The following is a 16,429-nucleotide window of genomic DNA, read 5'->3' on the forward strand; positions in this document are numbered from 1 at the left end:
CCCTCGTAGTGTGGGGAATTTCCTGGGAGGAAGATACTACGCGGGGCCGGGAGCAGAATTTGCTCCAGGCACTGGGCCAGTCCGTGAGGGCTCCAGGATCCAGGGGCCCCACTCCCTTCTCGCCGGGCTCCGGGCCAAGGAAGCGCGGCCGGAGTCCCGGGAAGCCCCTCGGCAGCCAGCCAAGGGCCCTGCGAGGATCTGGATGGCGCGGATGGCGCGGCCTCCACCTGCGGGCAGTGGAGAGAGCGGCGAGAGGAAGAATATTCCCCGCGAGCCGGGATAAGGAGCCCCTTCGGCCCGGTTGACCCAGGTCAGATCCTCCCGCCGACCTTCGGCCCGCCCTCTGCAGGCGGCCCAGTTCTTCCCCTGCTCGGCTGCCCCTGCCCGCCCCTCGAGGGAGCGCCCGTAGCCAGCGCCCCCGTAAGGAAGTAAGGAGGCGCCCGGCTTCCCGCCCAGGTACGTGTCGGGGCAGCGCCGGGGACTGGCGTGGGGCGGCGGTGGGTAGCGGCGCCCGCGCGGCGCCGGAAACGGCCCCGCTTCCTTGGACCCCGGGGCTTGCAGGGCGGGCCCGGGGCTCTCTGAGAGCGAGGCTGCCGCGACCGCCCGCCCGCCCGGGTCAGATCCGGAGGACCTGTGTGTTTGTCGGGGCCTGGGGTGAGAGAGGGGACTCGAGGGGAGAAGTAGAGCGGGAAACCAAGAGGGGGAATGTGAGGCTTGAACGAGCTGGATGGGAGAGCTCGAGGGGAGGAGAGGGATGAACTTGAGGGGGAAACGGGGGCGGGGGTGAACTCGAGGGGGAGCCAGGAGGAGGGAACGGGAAGGGTGAATGTGAGGGGTGGACTTGAGGGAAGATCTTGTGGGTGAACCCGAGGAGGGAACGCGAGGGGATAGTGAGGGGGGATCTCGAGGAGGGAACGTGAGGAATGAAGTTGAGGAGGGAACGGGAGGGGTGAACGTGAAGTGGAAACAGGAGGAGGGAACGGGAAGGGTGGCGTAAGGGGTGAAGGAAGATCTTTAGGGGTGAACTTGGGAAAGAAACGTAAGGGGAGGACCTCGAAGAGTAACGAGGGGCGAGAACTGAGGGGGCCCTGCAGGGAGACTGGAGGGAGGAGGCGCCGAGTCTGGCGGGTGTCGCCTCGGAGACCTGTGGCGCTCGCGGGCTTTGCGGTGCCGCCCACAGGTGGCGCTGGGTCGGCTCGTCCCTGAGGGAACTGCGTTCCGGGTGATTTCTCAGAACAAGCAGGTCGGTGGAGCTGGGCTCCCTGCAACCCCAAATGCATCCGTAAAGGAGTTTTCATTTCAAGGAGAAAGAGCAGACAAGAAAAGTATGATCATTATTGAGAAATAGAGAAACCTACCAGGAAAGGATGTCCTTTCAACTCTGCTCACCAACAGCTCTGTTCTGTTCTCCAAGTAGTTGCTAACTCGCACCTTGCTACTATCCCCCTTCCAGAAAAAGAATTTTATTATTGTTAGAATGGAAATTGGCCATAAGCCTTGAAATAACTGTTGTAATGCCACTGAACCCTACACACTAAGCGTTTTTGAAAACTCAAAAGAATCTTCATTTCTGGTTGTTTCTAGTTTTCTTGGTGAATTAACTAATTGTACAGGTGCACTTAAACCTTCTTAAGCATTTTTATAATTCAGACGGATCTGGTAGCTTGAGAGTTGTTTAATGCCAGCATATGAAATGAGGGGCTTTAAGTTCCTTGTTCATTGTGTAAAAGTGCGAAAACTTAGTTACTGAGGAATAAACTATTTGTCTTGCCCTTCTACCTAGAAGTTTCTAAGTTCAACTTCTGATTATTTTCCCCAGATCCTGAATGTTTACTCCCATAAAGCCATGATCTTTTTGTTTTGGGTTACAGGCCCAGGGCGCCAGTGCAGCCTGGACACAGTATTCAAAGTCTTGGCGTCTGAGCATTGTTATGCGTTATTTTCAAGCTTTGCTAACGGTAGGTGATAAAATTGACAAGTGTTCTGGGTTTGCCAGAACCTAAGTGGCAAGTTTTGACAGATAAATGGGGTGCATGTTATTCGTGCCATATTGATTTTTATTACATTATAAAAGATAATTATTTTAAAATGGGAAAATTTACAGATGCATAAGCTTTCAAAGATAACATGGGCTTTATGAATATATTGATGAGATGTCTAGCATGTGAAAAATTACATTCATTTGTCTTAGTCCTTTAAAATTATTATTTGGGGATGCAAATGCAAACTAAAAGATTCAATTTTGTAATCTTTAATATCAACTTAATATATATGTGTATATATACATATATTAAAATTTGGTCATGTCACATAATTTGATAGCATCATCTTGTCCTTTTTCGACTGCATCTTTATAGCCTAATTTTTTTTAGCATATATTCTTTGAAAAATAACTTTCTCTGTCAAATCCAAAATATTTGAAGGTCCATTATTTGCTACAAGTGGTTTTGATAAATAAATATTTGGAGGCTGAAATACCCTTTAGAATGTATAGTTCTTTTATATAAATCATATAAAGTTTGTAAAATGTTTATTATGTAAATAATTTTTGCAGTGTTATTTCCAGCTGCGTTTTCTTTTTCTTTTTACAAACAAGGATCCTTTCATTAGTTTTGTCCGGGAATTGATAATTTGAATGATTGTACCTAACAAACAAACTCCCTCCCCCTAGTAATAGGAAACAAATTCAATTATTCATTAGAGGGTAAATAGAAGATTTCTGATAAGCTTTCAAATTGATACACAGACGATCCCTTACTACTTTGGCGACACATTGGGAGTTAGGAACCTCAAGTTGGGAAGCATTACTCTTTTGAACTAAAATCATCTATCATTGGACACTTAATTTCTACCATGAACTTAAACATTATGACCTTAAAAACTTTCTAATCTTCAGTTTTCTTTTATGAAAATATGGGTTACAGTAATGCTTTTCTAAAGGGCTTCTCCTGATAATTAAGTGACATACTGCATGTAAAACTTTAAGCACAGTAGGTACCTGGAATATGGTAAGCAGTTAAAAAAAATAGCCACTGTTAATATCCATTTTTCCTGATATCTGAGGGTGATTAGACAATGTCGATATGTTTATATTTATAGATCATTTCTTGATAAAAAATGCAGAACCTCATATAGAAGTAGTATGCGATAGTTTCAAGCCTGAAATTGGCCTTTAGAAATGTTTCTTTGGGTCAGCTCAGTACTTTAAAATAATTGATTTACTTACCAGTATTTTCAAATTAGTAAATTTTGTGTAAGTTCCTGGAGTCCTGGCTTCTCCTGAAAAAAATGGAGGACCAGGCAAGACAGCTCTTGCAACTGCTCATGGCAGAAGCCAGGATGAGTTGCCCACTTTGGGTGGGGTATACATTCTCCACTTTGCCACATTGCTGCCATCCTCTGCCTTTATTTCATCAAGTCCTGCTTCACTCATATATTTTACCTCCCTCACTCCTGCAGACATTTGAGTTTGTGATTTCAGACTCTGGAAATATCCCTTACTAACTTGAACGGTTAATTATGTGGCTCACACAATAGCTTAACTGTCATCCTTTGAAAAGGAGAATAATCCTGTATTGCAATTTACAAAACAGTTCCTCATAAAACTCAGGTGATGCTTATATCAACTCTGAGAATTTGTTCAGACATGCATTATTATCCCATTTTACAGCTGTGGACATTGGCTTGTAGGTTTATACTAAAGCTTAAAATAATGATCTGGTGACTTAAAGTTTTTTGGAGGCTCACTAACACCACCTTTTAAAGATGGAGTTTTTTTTAAAGGAAATTATAGCCTTTCTTTTGGTTCTAGCATTTATTTTAAGCAAGTACTTTTATCCTCATAATTATAAAGGGAGAAAATGAATAGTGGAGAACTGAATACAAATACAAAAGTATTTAAGTAGATTTTGTATTTCCTCTTTGCAAAACATTTTTAAGCAAATTGAAGGGAACAAAACATTGGTTATGGCTCATTCAAAACAGAGCATACATATAACTGGACAAGGTCTGTTTTAAACTATACTGTTATTGGAAAGCTGGAAAGAATGTGTGTCCAGTTCATGTGGTCTGTAATTAAGCTAGACCAGATTTCTGTGACCAGTTAAGCTAGACCAATTCCTGTGTTTTAATGTTCTGTAAGAAAGGAGACACCCGAAACTTGTTTGGCGATTCAGACTAGTGTTTTACAGGGCAAATTTAATTTTTTGTAGGTTTCTTTGAACCTGGAGGGCTTTGTTTTATTATTTTCATAGTCATCCCAGGAGAATAATCTATAGAATAAATTAAAATCAGGCATATTGCATTTACGGGTGTAGTAACTGTGTATGGTCCTGCTGATATGTGACTGTGTATGAGAGATGTTCAAACCAGTCTGATAGAGGCTTGGGGAAAGCATCTAGGCAAAGACAACAGGTCCTGGGGCAGAAAAGGGTTTAACAATGTTGTAAGTCCCGTTGGAAGGCAATTGAGGCTGAAGTCACTGAGAGTGGTGAGAACACAGGAAAGTCAGAAATGGCCAGATCATTCAGCGTCTGGAGAACTTGGTAAAGAATGTGGATTTTGTGGGGTTTTTAGCAGGAAAATAAGATGATCTGATTTCTATGTTGAGATCATCCTGGCTACTCTGTGGAGAGAGACAAAATTCTATAGCTGACCAGCTGAAACTCCAGTGTGTTTCTTCCATCACAGGCAGCAACTTCTTTTGAATCTGATGTAATCCTTATGTGATGCAGTGTAAGCAGCTTGACAGAAGTGGGTGCATAAAGGGAAGGATCTGTGAATAGTATTCTACAGAATATACATGATGAATGTGTATAAAAGTAAGACTCGTGATATTCAAATATTGCTTGGTTTTGAGTAAAGCCATCTGCTGTCTTCTTAGCATGTTCTATATCAATGAGGCAATTTATATTTTCATTAAAAAGTCCTGCTTTCTGCATGTATTTTGGAAAGTTAATGATTAAATTTATTGATATTTGCATTATATTAGAAAAGAAAACATGCCCGTGTTCACTTATGAAGCAGTTATTACTAAGGTGGGTTTCTAGCCTCTTTCACCAATAGATTTGGTCATTACATATGAAGTATTATGAGATACAGAACTTGGAGAGAATGATTTTTTTGTTTAACTTATGTACTCTCCTTAGAGGTTATATGAGTAAAGAATTAAGTGTTTGGAGTTAAAATATGAAGGCTCATGAATGCAGTCATTTCAAGAAAAATAGCTTTTATCTTTCTATTTTTCCTTCTGTAATATTTCTAGGAAATTGTCCATCTAATCTGGTTTTAGATTTATTAATATAAAATTATCTTTTTAGTCTCTGCTCTAATTTGTTAGTCTTTTCATCCTTAATGTTGCACATCTCTACCTTCTTTCTTGCTAGTTTTTTCTTGATCAATCTTGACAAGGATCTCCCTATTTAAAAAAAATTATCTTTAAAGAACTATTACATTTATGAATCCCCTAATCTTTTTTTCCTGTAATGTTTTTCTTTAATTTATACCCTTCTCTTTTTCTACTGTCATTGGTTTTATATAATTTTAGCTTTTCTTCCTTTCTAATGTAAAATTTGAGGCTATATATTTTCCTCTGTGCACTACTTTAGTTGCTGGTCATACATTTTGTTGAGTAAATTTTTCATTATTATTCAGTTCTAAGTCTATTTTAAAATGTTCATTATGTTTACTCTTTGACTTTTAAATTGTTTAGTGCCTTTTTAAGGTATGCAATTGTATAGTTTTTTTTTTAACAATGTAGCTTACAGTAGTTAATTTCTTATTTAATTGCATTGCAATCATACGTGCTCAGAGAGCGTATCTATTCTTTTTTGTATGTAGGATTTCATATGTATTCTGGCATATCCATTAAATTCTCCTTGTTAATTATGTTGTTCAAATTTTATTTATCCTTACAAACATTTTTTTGTTTACTTAATCAAAAAATTACTGAGAAGGTATGTTAAAATCTCCCATTAAAATTGTGAATTTATTTCTTTATTTCTTTCAGCCTTTATTTGACATGTTTTGGGGTTCTGTTTTGAGTTTTTGTATTTTCTTGATGAATTAAATTTTTGATTACTATGTAGTGGCCATCATGCCTCTAATAAATATTTTTGCTTTAAAATATATTTTGCCTGGTATTGAGCTAGCCACATCACTTTCTTTTATTGAGGATTACATAGTACCATTATTGTACTTCCATTCTTTTCTCTCTGTTTAGGTTTTAGGTGGATGTCTTTCAAACAGCCCGTAGCTACCAATTTCTGTCTTTTCACTGGTGAGTGTAGTCCAGTTATAATTATTGTGGTTACTGGTATATTATAATGATTTCCACTTGTTATTTTATGCTGTCTATTTCTACTGCTTTTTCTATGTTTCCTTTATTCTCCTTTCTTGAATTTTTTAATTGAATGACTTTCGTAAAGTCAGGTTTTTTTTTTCTGCTAATATTTTGGAGACTATACATGGTAATTTGAGATTCTACTGTTACAAGTATTTGACATGTATATTTTTCTTTTAAAGTCTAAAGTTATTTCTAACTGCTTCCTGAACTATATGAGGAACTTAGAACATTTTAAATCCTATCACATTTCCACTTTTGATTATTACTGTTCAATCTTGTCCAACATGGCCCATTATTGTATCCTACAATTATATAACATACAGTTTCTTTGCTGTTTTTGGTAATTTAGACCTTTCTTGCGGGATCATTGTCATTCTTGAAACATATCCTTTAGAAGTGCTCTTTCTCGGGTCAGTGGTGTTAAACTTTTTTTTCTGAAAAATACCTTCATTTTGCCTTTCATCTTGAAAGATACTTTTATGGGTACTTTTGTTAATTTCAGATTAACAATTATTTTCTTTCAGTGTTTTGAATATATTATGCTACTGTCTTCTTTTGAAAAACCAGCAATCATTCCAATTATTTTCCTCTGTATGTAATAACTCTTTTCTATCTGGTTGACTTTAAGAGCTTCTTACTGTCTTTGATGATGCTGTATAGTTTCATTGTGGTATATATAAGTGTGGATTTCTTTTTATTTATCTTATTTGAATTTTCCTGAATTGGAGTGTTCTACCTTTCAACTATTTTGGAAACTTCTCAGTCATTATTGATTGCCTTTTCTCCATTCTCTTATTTTCTTCTCAAATTCTGATTAGATTTGTATTAGGCTGAATCAGTCAAGAAAAACAGTTAATGCCATACAGTTCAACATAAAGAATTTAATATGGAGAATTAGTGACAAATGTTTGTCATATCTGAAAGCCAAATAGGGGATAGTGAGGCAATTTAAAAGTTAACAGTAGCAAAAGACTGTTGTCACTTCTCAGGCTGCAGGAGGTAGTCTTAGCAGAACCCAGAATCCGAGGCTATCTAGAACCCTGACGGTTTCTGTCCTACAGGGACAGGGACCATAGAGAGCCACAGCAACTGATGGAGACATCACCATAGAAAGCAAAGAAAGCAGAGGAAAAATATTTTGATTTCTCCCTTCTCTCTACTTGGGACTCACTGGCAGAATTTCTCAGGGCAGGAAGCCAGCTGGACAAGGAGTGTAGGAAATACGGTTTTGAGATGTCGGTCCCCAAGATTCAGGAGATGGATGATCATGCATGGATCTGAGAGCAAACTGGTCATCCCATTCTCCTCTCCATATCTTTTAACTTGTTTTTCACATTTTTCTATTATTTTGACCCCCTGTATTACATTCTGGGTAATTATATTGCTGTGGTAAAACATACATTACATAAAATTTACCTTTTAAACTATTTTTAAATGTGCAGTTGAGTGGTATTAAGTACAGTCACATTGTTGCCCAACCATTAACACCATCCATCTCCAGAAATTTTTTATTTTCCCAAATTGAAACTCTGGATTCAACAAAATTCCTGTTCTCTCTTACCCCAGCTGCTAGCAACCACAATTCTACTTTTTGTCTTTGAATTTGACTATTCTAAACACCTCATATGAGTGGAATCATATAATGTTTCCCTTTGCGACTGGCTTATTTTTCTCAACATAACGTCTTCTAGGCTCATCCATCTCATACATGTTGTAGTATGTGTCAAGTTTCCTTTCTTTTTAAGACTGAATAATATTTCTTTTCTTTTCTTTCTTACTTTCCTTTTTCTTTCTTTCTTTCTTTTTTTTTTTTTTTTAGAGGGAGTCTCTCTCTGTCGCACAGGCTGTAATGCAGTGGCATGAGTTCAGATCACTGCAATCTCTGCCTCCTGGGTTCAAGCGATGCCTCTGCCTCAGCCTCCCAAGTACCTGGAACTACAGGCATATGCCATCACACCTGGCTGATTTTTATATTTTTGTTAGAGATGGGGTTTCGCCATGTTGGCCAGGCCGGTCTTGAACTCCCGACCTCAAGTGATCTGCCTGCCTCAGCCTCCAAAAGTGCTGGGATTACAGGCATGAGCCACCGTGTCCAGCCAATTAATAATCTGTAGGTGTATACAGCATTTTGTTATCCATCTGTCAGTGGACATGTAGGTTGTTTCTGTCTTTGGCTATTGTGAATAATACTGCCATTAACGTGGGTGTACAAATATCTCTTTGAGCCTTTGATTGAATTCTTTGGCTTATATTCAAGAGGTGAAATTTTTATCCTATGGTAAGTCTATATTTACTTTTGTGAAGAACTGCTGTACTATTTTCCTCAGCAGCTGCAATATATTCCTGCTAGCAATGCGCAAGAGTTCCAATTTCTCTACAACATTAACAACACTGAAATCGCTTTCTGGGTTTCTTCTTTCTAAATAATAACTTCTAATGAGCATGAAGTGGTATCGCACTGTGACTTTTTGATTTGCATTTTCCTAATTATTAGGATGTTGTACATCATTTCATATGCTCATTGACCATTTGTATATATTATTTGGAGAAACTTCTAGTCAAATCCTTTGCTCATTTTTTAATTGGGTTGTTTTTTTTTTAGTTGTAGAGTTATTTATATATTCTGTATGTTAACCCTTTATCAGATATATGATTTGCAAGTGTTTTTTTCTCATTGTGAAGATTGTCTTTTCACTCTGTTGTTGATGTTTTGTACATCCCTTGATATCCAAAAGTTTTGGTTCTTACCAAGACCAATTTATGTATTTTTTCTCTTCTGCTTGTGCTTTTGGTGTCATATCCAAGAAATTGCCAAATCCATTTTCATGAAGCTTTTCCCTTATGTTTTCTTCTAAGTGTTTTATTATTTTAGCTCATATGTTTAAGTCTTTGATCTATTTTGAGTTAATTTTTATATATGATCTAACAGTAATGTTCTTTTGCATGTGGATATCCAGTTTTTCCACCACCACTTGTTAACAAGACTGTTTTTTCCCTATTGTTGGAAATCATTTGACTATATTTCTGGGCTATTTCACTCTATTTGTCTATGTGTACCAGTACCACAATGATTTGATTACTGTAGCATTGTAGTAAGTTTTGAAATCAGGAAGTATAAAACCTCCAACTTTGTTCTTCTTTACAAGATTACTGGAGATCCTTTGAGATTCTATATGAGTTTTAGGATGTATTTATTTCTATTTCTGCAAAAAACATCATTGGGATTTTGCTAACAATTGCATTGAATTTATAGATAACTTTGGGAAATATTGACATTTAACCAATATTAAATCTTCCAATCCATGAACACAGATATCTTTCCATTTATTTGTGTGTTCTTTAATTTCTTTCAGCAATGTTTGTACTTTTCAATACACAAGTCTTTCATCTCCTTGGTTAAGTTTATTCCTAAGTATTTTATTCTTTTTGATTCTATTGTAGATGAAATTGTTTTCCTAATTTCTTCTTCTGGTTGTTCATTGTTAGTGTACAGAAAAACAACAGATTTTTGCATGTTGATTTTGTATCCTGCAGCTTTGCTGAATTCATTAATTAGTTCTAACATTTGTGTGTGTGTGTGTGTGTGTGTGTGTGTGTGTGTGTGTGTGATTCTTTAGGATTTGGTACATATAAGATCAAATAGTCTGTGAACAGAGATAATTTCAATTCTTTCTTTCCAGTCTGAATGCTTTTATTTATGTTTCTTGCCTGATTGCTCTGACTGGGATTTCTAGTACTATGTTGAATAGAAATGGTAAAAGTGGACATTTTTGTCTTGTTCCTGATCTTAGGAAAGAAGCTTTTAGTCTTGCACCATTGAATATAATGTTAGCTACAGGCTTTTTATAAATGGTTATTATGTCAAGGTCGTTTTTTTCTATTCTTAGGTTGTTGAGTGTTTTTATTTTGAAAGGGTGTTGAATTTTGTCAAATGCTTTTGCCGCATCAACTTAAATGATCATGTGTTTTTTCCCCTTTCTTCTGTTAACATGGCATATTACATTGATTGATTTTCATATGTTGAATCATTTTTGTATTCCAGAAATAAATCACCATTGGTCATGGTGTATGATCCTTTTAATATGCTGTTGAAGTTAGTTTGCCTGTATTTTGTTGAGGATTTTTGCATCAATCTTCACAGAGATATTCATCTCCAGTTTTATTCTCTTGTAGTGCCATTGTCTGGTTTTGGTGTCAGGATAATGCTGGCCTCATAGTATGAGTTAGGAAGTGTTCCCTCTTTTTAATATTTTTGGAAGAGTTTGAGAAGGATTGTCGTTAATTATTCTTTAAATGTTTGGTAGAATTCACCAGTGAAGTGATCTGGTCCTGAGATTTTGTTGTTATTGTGGTAGAGAAGTTTTTGATTACTAATTCAATCTCTTTTATAAGTGATACGTCTTCAGATTTTCTACTTCATCATGATTCAGTCTTGGTGAATTGTGTGTTTCTAGGAATTTGTCCATTTCATCTAGTTTATCCAATTTGTTGGCATACAAATGTTAACAGTACTCTCTTATAATCATTTTTAATTCTCTGTAATTGGTAATAATTTTCCCTCTTTGATTTCTTGCTTTAGTTATTTATGTCCTCTCTCCTAGTAAATCTGCTTAAAGGTTTTAAAGGTTTCGAAGAATCAACTCATGGTTTTGTTGATTTTCTCTACATTTTTGTTCTCTATTTTATTTATCTCTGCTGCATCTTCATTATTTCTTACTTTTTTTGTCACCTTTAGTTTCAGTTTGCTCCTCTTATTCTTGTTCCTTAAAGTGTAAAGTTACATCATTGATTTCATATTTTTCTTCCTTTTTAAATTTAAGCTTTTAGAGCAACAAATTTATCTCTCAGTAGTACTTTCGCTGGATTCTGTAAGTTTTGCTATGTTGTATTTTTATTTTCATTTGATTCAAGATATTTTCAGTTTTCTCTTGTAATTTCTTCTATAACTTATTGGTTGTTTAATAGTGTACTGCTTAATTTCTACATATTTGTGGATTTTCCCCTCTTCTAGTTTCATTACATTTTGATCATAAAGGATATTTAGCATGTTTTCAGTCCCTTTAAATTCATTAAGGCTTGTAATGCAGTCAAACACATAGTCTATCCTGAAGAATATTCCTGTGCACTTGAGAAAAATGTGTATTCTGTCACTGTTGGGTGCAGCATTCTGTATATGTCTGTTAGATCCAATTGGTCTATAGTGTTGATCGTGTCCTTTATATCTGATTTTCTGTCTCATTGTTCTATCCATTACTGTGGATATTGAAATCTTCTACTATTATTGTAGAGCTGTCTGTTTTCCCCTTTAGTTCTGTCAATGTTTGTTCATATATTTTGGAGCTCTAAATTTTGGTACATATATGTGTATAATTGTTATGTCTACTTGGCAAATTGACCATTTTATCATTTTCCCATTTTCTTCTTTGTCTCTTGTAAAAGTTTATGGCTTGAAGTCTTTTGTAGATAGTATATAGTTGCATCAGATGTGTTTCTTTATAAAATTCATTCTGCCAATCTGTTTTTTGATTGGAGAGTTTGATCCATTTACATTTAAAACACCAATAGAGAAGAACTTACCATTATCATTTTTTGGTTGTTTTTCGATGTTATAACGTTTTTGTTACTCACTTCCTCTAATACTATCTCCCTTGTATTTAGTGTATATTTTGTAATGACATGTTTTGATTCTTTTCTTATTTTCTTTGTGGTTACCATGGGGATTATACATAACATCCTGAAATTATAGCAACTTATTTTAAACTGATACCAACTTAACTTGATTGCTTATAAAAATTCTACTGCTTTACAGCCCTGCCCCCACACTTTATGTTAATGATGTCACAAATTACATTTTATATATTGTATCCCCACTTAACATAGATTTATAAGTATTTTTATGTATTTGTGTTTGAAATTCAAGATTAAAAAAGTGGCATTAACTAAAATTACAATACTACTGGGTTTTATAATTTTCCATGTAATTACTTTTACTGGAGAACTTTACATTTTCATGAGACTTCAAGATATTGTCTAGCATCCATTCATTTCAACCTAAAGGGCTTCATTTAGCGTTTCTTGTAGGGCAGATGGAGTGGTAAGGAACTCCATCCATTTTTGTTTATCTGGAAACAAAAATTAATTTTTTTTCCTCATTTTTGAAGGATAGTTTTCCAGATATAGAATTCTTAGTTGACAGGTTTTTATCTTTCAGCACTTTAAATATATTATCCCTCTGCCTTCTAGCTTGCAAGATTTCTGCTGAGAAATTCACTGATAATCTTGAGAGTCCCTTGTATGTGATAAATTGCTTTTCTCTTGCTGCTTTTAAGTTTCCCTTTTTTTTTTTGTCTTTGTCTTTTCACAGCTTGATTATAATGTCTTGGCATGGGTTTCTTTAGATTTGCCTTACAGGCCAGTTGTGGTGGCTCACACCTGTAATCCCAGCACTGTGGGAGCCCGAGGCGGGTGGATCACGAGGTCAGGAGATCAAGACCATCCTGGCTAACACGGTGAAACCCCATCTCTACTAAAAATACAAAAAATTAGCCGGGCGTGGTAGCGGGCACCTGTAATCCCAGCTACACGGGAGGCTGAGGCAGGAGAATGGCGTGAACCTGGGAGGTGGAGCTTGCAGTGAGCCAAGATCACACGACTGCACTCTGGCCTGGGTGACAGAGTGAGACTCCGTCTCAAAAAAAAAAAAAAAGATTTGCCTTGCAATTCAGTGAGCCTCTTGGATTTCTAGATGCATGTCTTTCCTTAAATTTGTGAAGTTTTTGGCCATTATTTCTTCGAATAAGCTCTCTTCTCCTTTCTGTTTCTCTTTTCTATCTTGAACTCTCATAATGTATACATTGGTCTTGTTGGTGGCGTTCTATATATCCCTTAGGCTCTGTTTATATTCCTTCGTTCTTTTTTCTTTTTGCCCTTCAGATGATAATTACAAGAAATTTGTCTTCAAGTTCACTGACATTTTCTTCTGCCTATTCAAGTCTGCTCTTGAACTCCTTTAGTAAGATTTTCAATTCAGTTATTTTATTTTTTATATCCAGAATTTCCATTTGGTTCTGTTTAATAAATTTATCTGATTTTGTACAGTCTGTCTTATTATAGATACTTTCACATGTTCCGTCTATCTCTATTCTCTGAAAAAAAATGCATAAGATGGTATTATTTCTTTTCTTTTTCTTTTTCTTTTTTTTTTGAGACAGAGTTTTGCTCTTGATACCCAGGCTGGAGTGCAATGGCATGACCTTGGCTCACTGCAACCTCCGCCTCCTGGGTTCAAGCGATTCTCCTGCCTCAGCCTGCTGAGTAGCTGGGATTACAGGGATGCACCACCATGCCCGGCTAATTTTGTATTTTTGGTAGAGACAGGGTTTCTCCATGTTGGTCAGGCTGGTCTCGAACTCCCGACCTCAGGTGATCCACCCACCTCTACCTCTCAAAGTGTTGGGATTACAGGCGTGAGCCACTGCACCTGGCAAAGATGGTATTATTTCTTTGGAAAATATTTGATAAAATGGGTTGTTGAAATCATTTGAAATTTTTCTATGTACTCTTTTATATTCATTTCTATTTAATATTCACCAAATATTTATGGACTGTCTACTATGTGTCAGGCATGGTTTTAAAGTCTTTGAAGTACATCAGTGAAAAAACAGGACAAACATTTCAGGCCTCAAGGGGCTTACATTCTGGTAGTGGAGAAAACAAAACATAATTACAGGAAATTATGTAGAGTGTTAGGAAGTGATAAGTGTTATCAAAATAGAGCAGGGTAAGTGAGACAAGGAGTTGGGAGGCAAGATGGGATGCAGGAAGTCAGACTGGGATTATAAGTAAGATGATCAGGGTGGGACTTATTGGGGAGGTGATGGCTGATGTAAGACTTGAAGGAAGTGAGGGTGTGAACCATGTCAATATCTGGAGAAAGAGCATTCTAGGCAGAGGGAACACAGATAACCCAATGGGAAACCAGCCCTGCTGTGTTTTAGAATGAGCATGAAGCTAGTTTGGTTATTTTATTAAAGAAGAATTAGGTGCATGTTTACAAAAACAAGCAGAATAATTGTTGAGATGAATCTGAAGATCCTGAAGATACGTTTTTCATTGTATTGTGATCAATTTTTCTATCTTAAAAAAAACCAAAAGCTCAATATATAATAAATCTATTCAAAAAGATGAGTATTCATTTCAAAAAAGTAGCTTTGCTAGTACCTTTTCAGAATTATGGTAAATACACATATCAAAATATGTTAAATATATATGTTGAAAATAATTATTTGGCTTACATGATCATATAACTAAGAACTTATTTATATGTTTTAATTTTATAGGCTAGAGAATTACTTTTCATTCTTTGCATGCTAAAGGATTAGGGAAAATATATGAACATTCATTTTTATGTCAAATGCAATTTACCATAGTTATTAAGTAATTAGTTGTTTACTAGCTGTGACATTCTATTTCATTCTTAAAGAATAAACAACTTTGTATGGAAAAAGTGTAGTTTAGCAGTCAAGAGACTTGATTCTAGCCTAATTCTTGAAATTATTTAATGTATTATTTTGAAGCAGTCATTTTAAATGGCTTCATTTTACCTATGTGTTGGGAGTTTTGTTCATTTGCTTTATGTGGAACATGACTAGGTGTATTCTGTTTCCAAAATGCCTCTTTTTTGTCATTTTGTGACTTTTTAAAACAATGTTTTATACTATATTGATACACTGCTTTAAATATTTGTCTGATTGAGAACTGTTAAAGAAAAAATTGCATTTTAAACAAATTCCTGCTTATTTTTAGTGTCCAGCTCAAATCTTTTCCTGACCACTTCAGAATTTTTTCTGAATCTTTTCCTGATCAGTTCAGAATAAACTGCTTTTCACCTGGGCTATTACAGCACTTTATGCATATTCTTATTATTTATCACTTTTTATAATATGTTATAGTTACATGTTTATTAATCTATCCATGAGTTTTCTATCTTTGTATTTCCAAAACTCATAAAAATACTTTGCACATATTTGTTGTCAGTCAATTTTTCATTGAATTCTTACGTCTGTGTATTGAAAAACCAACAGTTAACTCCTGAGAGTTAATATATCAGAAATGAAGACTGTGTTCAATAACATTACTGCTTGAAAGGCAGTATTCCATGTAATGAATGTTTCTCTTGGTTGACAACTCCTATTTCAGACCTTTAACAAGATTTAATTTGGTTTTTTGGTCTAACGTTTATGTTATAGAGATGGCATAAATGCTTATTTGCATGACTCAAGTAGATGTAAGAAGTAGTGATTTTGTCACTGATTATGAAATTGTTAAAGAGGATGATTATTACTGATTACCTCTTTGCATTTTGGATCAAAGACATGAATTTCATAAGGATTAAGTGTTCTAAGAACTATTCAGAAGTGTGTTTTTATATAGTAATACAATTTTTAGCATGCATTCATAGCCATTTACTCGATAATGTGCCCGTAAGTATAATGAATCAGAATATGCTCTTTATTGTGTTTTGGATTTTCATGTTCTTTTCAGTTCTCCCTAAACCTTATTTATCTTCCTAACTTAAAAAAAGTATTTTTCGAAGAACCCTATTCATTTATTTATTCAACAGCTATATATTTAACATTTACCATATTTTCTAGGTACAAAGTAAGGCCAAATCTATTATTAGATTTGGAAGTGAACAAAATAGATTAGGTCTCTGCTGTCAGAATTAACAATGAACAAATAAACATTTGCCCATTTAGTCAATATTTATTGATTGCCTACCATGTACTAGGCATTGTTTTGGGAATTGTGGATACAGTCATAAAATAACAAAGCCCATACCCTCATGTAGCTTACATTCTAATGAAAGAATAACAGGCTAAGTGGAGAAGGCTAACTTCATAAATATTGGTCAGGGAGGGCCTTTCTAAGAAATTGACATTTGAACTGAGATCTACAGGACAAGAAGGAACCAAAGGAAAAGGCTATTTGAGGACAAACAGCAGTTACCCCGGCTAGCAATGAACTTACTATGTTTGATGCACATTTGTTTGTAGCTTTTGAGGTCAGAATATTAAGGATTTATTA

At 36.0% G+C, this 16,429-nt stretch overlaps 1 protein-coding gene across 14 annotated transcripts in view; it reads left to right on the forward strand.

Annotated features, from left to right (window-relative positions):
* The first annotated feature begins 319 nt into the window (after positions 1 to 319).
* MYO3A (myosin IIIA) overlaps positions 320 to 16,429 on the forward strand; it is a 285,436-nt gene continuing 269,326 nt past the window's right edge. For 9 of the 14 annotated variants that reach the window (XR_612315.3, XM_003821407.4, XM_008974866.3 and 6 more), the window contains exons 1-2: positions 409 to 456; positions 1,872 to 1,958. Coding sequence is in view for 3 of the 14 variants with exons in the window: in XM_008974870.3 (XP_008973118.1) it covers positions 1,932 to 1,958 (27 nt within the window). In the remaining 11 variants the exon portion in view is untranslated. The other 5 variants (XM_008974870.3, XM_008974871.4, XM_008974864.4 and 2 more) reach the window with 5 other exon arrangements.

This window comes from Pan paniscus, chromosome 8 (genome assembly GCF_029289425.2).
Source record: "Pan paniscus chromosome 8, NHGRI_mPanPan1-v2.0_pri, whole genome shotgun sequence".
NCBI classification, from domain to species: Eukaryota; Metazoa; Chordata; class Mammalia; order Primates; family Hominidae; genus Pan; species Pan paniscus.